Consider the following 5,967-nt stretch of genomic DNA (forward strand, 5'->3'; position numbering starts at 1 on the left):
TCAAAGACTGATCCAATGCACAAGTTCAGCGTAGGTCACCAAAAGATTTTAATGTAAAAATTACTTGTGAGAAGCAAGCAGTTCATGCTTTTTTCCCACCTAGCTCCTGATCTGAACAGAATAATTAGAATCATCACCCACCTCTAAAAGGAATAGAAAAATAGCTCCTCATCAAAAGCAAAAGTATGTATGTAAAGTTTCAACCAGTCTTTCAAGGTCATGACATAAAAAACAATCAGACCCATAATTTACCTGAGAGTTTGTAGAAGCCAGAGTTTCTACCGGCTAGATTTCAAACACAAATGCATCTGGAAACCCCCAGCTCCACAAAGTGGGCTTGATTTAGCAAATTAACTCATTTCTCATTTTTTCTTTTAGTGCACTTGAAAAATAACCCAACATTATTATGTCTCCTCAAACATTTTTGTACACAGGTTTACTGTTTCTTCCAAGAGATGGTGGTGGAGAAATTAACTTTTTTCCTATTTTCTCTCATAAGACACTGTGACACTCCCAAATCTCTGGTTCACGCCTATAATCCCAGCACTTTGGGAAGCCAAGGTGGGTGGATCACTTGAGTCCAGGAGTCCAAGACCAGCCTAAGCAATGTATCAAGACCCTGTGGCTACTAAAAAATTAACAAATTAGCTGGGTGTGGCAGCTCACGTCTGTGGTCCCAGCTACTTGGGAGGCTGAGGTGAGAGGATCATGTGAGCCCAGGAGATTGAGGCTGCATTGAGCTGTGACTGTGCCACTACACTCCAGGCTGGGCGACAGAGCAATATCCCATTGCAAAAAGAAAAAAGAAACAGAAAAATTTACACCACTGTGGAATGATCCTGATTTAGGCCTTGAGCTACCCAAGGGAGGAAAGCAACAAATCCTTTCCAAGCTGCATACAGACCTTCACCTCCCGGAGTGTGTCCAGAAACTTGTCATGCCTGTTGGTTAGCATGTGCAGCTGGTTTCCAATGTCCTTTTCGGAAAGTTCTTTGGTTTTGGGCGTGCTGGTCTGGTCCCCAGGAGCTAGTTCAATGTCTATCTCTACATCCTAAGAAACAAAGCAGAAAGCAAAACCAGAAAGTCAAAGGCTTAAAGAAAACCCAACAAACACACCTCCTGTAGACTTCTTTTTACAATTTTGGCAAATAAAATTTGTCCTTGTTTCCTGGAAGTATTTAAATAATCTTCAATCCTAAAATAAACAAAGCCCAGATTAAGTAGACCAGATCTCTCTCTTTTTAAAAATGACTATAAAGAAGCCACCATTGTGCTTTCATATTTGGGTTGTGAAAAGCACATTTTATTAAAAGAGTAAACTCTAAATGGTAAAAATGACGACGATTAATAGGAATTCTAGCCTATGATTTCTCCAAATGCAATACAGGCGCCCAGCTGCCTGGCTTGCTCAGACTGAGAATACCCTCAGGGCCACGGCGGAGTGTGTCATCAGAGCTATGTTTTATATATGACCATTCCCTAAGAGGAATACACCTTATTTCTGTCTGAAGGTTTGGAGAAGTCAGTCAAGAATCAAACTATTCCCTGAAGTCAGGTACCAACCATTTGGTGTATGCCCTTGAAAATGAAGAACTTCAGAGTTGGCAATTTACTTCATACAGGAAGATTACAGAAAGAAAAGACCAAATGACCAGATAATCTGTTTTAGCAACAGTAGAAAAAAATTTAATTCATAATTGTTGATGAGTAGACATCCTGTACATGAAAGAGGGCATGCAACACCATTTAAGAGCAAAGAAGGTGCAGCAGCCGCCTGCAGTCCGGGGTGACTGTCTCCTAAGACACAACGCTCTACACAGACTGAGCCTCCAAAAACAAATGACCTTAAGGAGACACACAGCCTATAAAAATCCCTGTCAGGAACAGTGGCAGCCACTTTTTCATGGCGCACAGAGAGCCACCAAGACTAAAGCATCAGCCTTGGTATGGGTTCTTGGAGGAGCAAAGGCTCCCTGCTGCCCGTCCTGGGACTAGGCAGAGACACGGGTTCTGAGCAGACTGCTGGAGGAACCAACTAGTGCCCCAGCCCCTGTGCGATGGGCAGCACTCCCCCAAGCAGTGCTTTCTGTGACTGAACATGGGCTTTTCTCACCAGGAGAGAAACATCACAGCACAGGAAAATGTTCTGTTCTCAGCAGTACTAGCTCATGGTAAAGGGATCTATCTCAAAACCACATGGCAGTGCAAGCTGCTTCTCAATTCTAACTAAAAAAAATCTGGCAGAACTTAGTTACCACATTCGGAGCTTTCAGGTAGACATGTTTTTATACCTTATTCATACCCTAAAAGAATCTAAAGCTGATACAAAAACTTATTCCAGAGGATGGGGGTTCTGCCGGTGGAGTGGAGCCTCACCTCCTCTTTGGACTCACTGTTCTCCCTCTCCCGGGGCTCCTGCTTGACGTGTGTGACCATGGCGAAGGCGGCGCGGTCGTGGCTGTCGGCTAGGTTGATGACGTTGGTGATGGATGGGAGCATGGCTCCTTGGCAGCTGGTGCCAATGGGGGTGCTCTTTTCACACACGGCCAGGAGCAGCTGCAAGGGGTACAGAAAGGAGACAGACCCAAGGTGTGCGCGTGGCATTTGGGGCGTCCCGATTTCTCTCCCAGATGCCCCTCACTGAGGCACCTCTGACTCTGCAGGTCCAAGTCTGATCTCAGCACCTTTCCCCACCTCTCCCTGACTAGGCGGGCTTCCTCTTCTCTGTCCCCTCCAAGGCATCATCCCCACACAGAAGACCTCTGCTTCACTCAGAGCACACAGCAGGCCCTGCCACTCTTACCTCCTGAACACCTAGGCAGGTGCCTGCTCCCACCTGTGTGAAACCTCCCACTTCACCCCCAGACCGCTCTCTTGGACCCAACTCTTTCCACACAGTGGCCCTTTACCCTGGCCCACCCACCCATGGCTTCCTACAGCCTCAGGTGACAGTGAAGATTCCCCATGTGACTTGCGAGCCCCTCTGTGATGTGCTGCAGCCCCTGCCTGCCTCTGCAGTTGGGCCACTCCCTGCCGCACTGTGCTTCCCCACGGGTCCTGCGCACACTGCCTGGCCACACCACTCTTGGTGTCTTGGGCAAATATTTCCTCAGCGTCCACAGGGTGCCGCGGAGGCCCTGTAGATTCGTCTGTCGACTGCACAGAGATGGCATCCCCGGCCTCATGGAGCTGAAGTGTCAGAGGGAAGGACACATCACAGACATGTGCTCACTGTGGCAACACAGCCAGGAAACACGGTGGACTGACGGAGAATTAAAGGGAGCTGCACATTAGCCTGAGTGGCAAGAGTGAGGTGAGTTCAAGAACACGGAAGGCCAGTGTACTGGAGACCGACAGAGGGAGAGAGGCACGGGATGGGGATGCAGAGAGAGGTGAGGGACCAGTCACTTGGGGACCAGAGCCTGGAGGCTGGATTTTATGTCACGCACAATGGAAAGAGTAATGTGATCTGCTTTATTCTCCAAGATAATTTTGTAACAACAGAGAAAACTTATCAGTAGGAAGGGAGGTGGGTGAACACTAAGGAAACAGCTCCCACTGTCCTAATGAGAGATGGCGGTTGACAGTGGGCCCTGAACTGTAACCCTCGGTGAGGGAGCAGATACTCAGGGCAAAGAAAAGGGAGTCGAGGACCCCCTGGCTTGTGCCCTTCCCTGGACCGATTCATATGGACCTGCCACAGCCAGTGTCTTGCCTTTGTATTTTTAGCACCTGATCCAGTGCCTGGCAACTAACCAGCAGTTGGAAGGTCTCTTGCACAAGTGATAGAAGAGTAGGGAACTCTTACTTAGTAGGTATGGCCATGGGCAAAATTCCAAATGCATGTTGCACAAGCACCAAGAAAGCGCCCATTCAGCACAAACGAGAAACGTGCTAGCAGGGTCTCCTGAGACCAGCGCCACAACTACTTCCTACTACTCATGCTATTTGGTCAAGGCCTGAAAGCTCCTAGGTGCAGAGTACCTTGCACCAGAGAACAGAAAACATAGACATTAAAAAGTACTGTGTACATTACCTTGAGGATGTAGGCTCTTTTGAGTACACTGGTAATACTCTTACAGAGTTTGAATCTAAAGCCTATAAACAGATTGATGCATGTGGTGGGAACCCTGAGCTAGCAGCCCTAATAAAGCACTTAAGTAAGATGTTCAGAGAAGAAAATGAATAATGTTAAGCCATTCTGGATTGAGCTTCATAGCTTATTTAAGTAAATCATTTTTTGGTCTTTTAGCCTATCACCTTTTAAAAATTTTGGTCCAAGCTGTTATTCCCCAAAAACTGAGTAAATAGGTGAGTAGGGGTGATACAAGTGATTTTGTTTCAATTTAGAAAAACCTCTATACAGATAATCAAAAGTTGGAAGAATCAAAAGAAGCCACAGTTATGTAGGTCTGATTTGAACATCGTAACTACAGTGGGAGGATACTGTCACCAGCTCTGCCCTACTACCATCCATGTTGTGTTTATTCGGTGAATAAAAAAGACTCACTTCCAGGGGAAAAAAAAAGTCCTCTTTTCATCAAGGAGAATTCATCTGCCTTCTATCTCAGCTGTCTCAGGAGACACAGTTCGTGGTGACCTGGTTTCATTCACTCCAGGTAAACAGACAAGAACTACTTGCACAGCACTGGTAACCTGCCATAGCAAACCCAGGCTGATGAGTGAGCCACAGGCTGAACCTCTAGCAAACTGGGGGCTCACCACAATCCTGCTGGAAATTCAAAGAACATCTGACCTGCCTTCCATGAAACACCAATCCTACTCTAGGTCTGGACCTCACTTTTATAATATAACACCGAGCATGTTAAACATGTCTGTGTTGCCAGCACCCGACGACTCATACTAAGGAACCAAAACCAACAGTGTGGTCAGGGCCTGGCCTGGCTGCTTGACTTTCATGCTTGAAGAATAACGGAGACCGGGTGTGGTGGCTCATGCCTGTAAGCCCAGCACTTTGGGAGGCCAAGGTGGGCGATCACTTGAGCTCAGGAGTTTGTGACCAGCCTGGCAACATGGTGAAACCACATTTCTACTAAAAATACAAAAATTAGTGGGGCGTGGTCACACATGCCTGTAATCCCAGCTAATGCGGAGGCTGGGACACAAGAATTGTTTAAACAGGCAGAGGTTGCAGTGAACTAAGATCATACCACTTCATTCCAGCCTGGGCAACAGAGCAAGACTGTCTTAAAAAAACAAACAAACAAAAAAATTGTTTAAACAGGCAGAGGTTGCAGTGAACTAAGATCATACCACTTCATTCCAGCCTGGGCAACAGAGCAAGACTGTCTTAAAAAAACAAACAAACAAAAAAAAAAGAAAAGAAAAGAACAACGGGAGTTGACATTCACAATACACATGTTTTATTTTCTAGGGCAAGCAGACGGAATTTAAACATTTTTATGTTTGAAGGAAAAATGAATCTTCGCCTACAAAGTAAGATATACTGTTCAACCTTCTGATAAAGTATTTTAAGTAAGCCCCAAAACACTTCAGATGAATGCTTGTGCTAAAGTCTTGATTTCCTCTGGGAGATCAGAAGCAGGCTTATGCTGGAGATTCCTAATTTGTCTTAGTGTGTGTGAACATCTCCTAGCTTTAGAGCCCCCACTCAGAAACCCACAGCTGCCCCCGCCACAGATGTGAGCCAAGGCCTCCTACCTCAATGCACTGCTTGATCCAGAAGTGGTTCCCCATGGCTTCCCAGTTCTGCGAACAGGTCACATAAAGCAGGCGCTCGTAGACACGACGTTTCATGGAGTTGTCAAAAACCTCGAAAAACTTTGCCCTGATGAGTGGCTGGGCGCAGCGCAGTCCAGAGAGAAAGGCAGGCTCAAGTTTTGCTGTCAGCTCGCTGCCAGACAGTGTCTCATCCCTGTAACACCAAGAACTCAGAGAGAGGCAAGACGGTGGCCTCCCTAAGTCATAAGCAAACATGAACTTGCT

At 46.5% G+C, this 5,967-nt stretch overlaps 1 protein-coding gene across 1 annotated transcript in view; it reads right to left on the reverse strand.

The window, feature by feature from the left end:
* Positions 1 to 5,967, reverse strand: part of LOC108307871 (transformation/transcription domain associated protein) — a 135,415-nt gene that overhangs the window by 40,231 nt on the left and 89,217 nt on the right. The window contains exons 49-51 of the mRNA XM_037740396.1: positions 5,683 to 5,965; positions 2,377 to 2,556; positions 905 to 1,051 (exon numbers count right to left, since the gene is read on the reverse strand). Coding sequence (XP_037596324.1) covers positions 905 to 1,051; positions 2,377 to 2,556; positions 5,683 to 5,965 — 610 coding nt within the window. The remainder of the gene's footprint in view (positions 1 to 904; positions 1,052 to 2,376; positions 2,557 to 5,682; positions 5,966 to 5,967) is intronic.

The sequence above is a fragment of the Cebus imitator genome, unplaced genomic scaffold (assembly GCF_001604975.1).
Source record: "Cebus imitator isolate Cc_AM_T3 unplaced genomic scaffold, Cebus_imitator-1.0 Scaffold82, whole genome shotgun sequence".
NCBI classification, from domain to species: Eukaryota; Metazoa; Chordata; class Mammalia; order Primates; family Cebidae; genus Cebus; species Cebus imitator.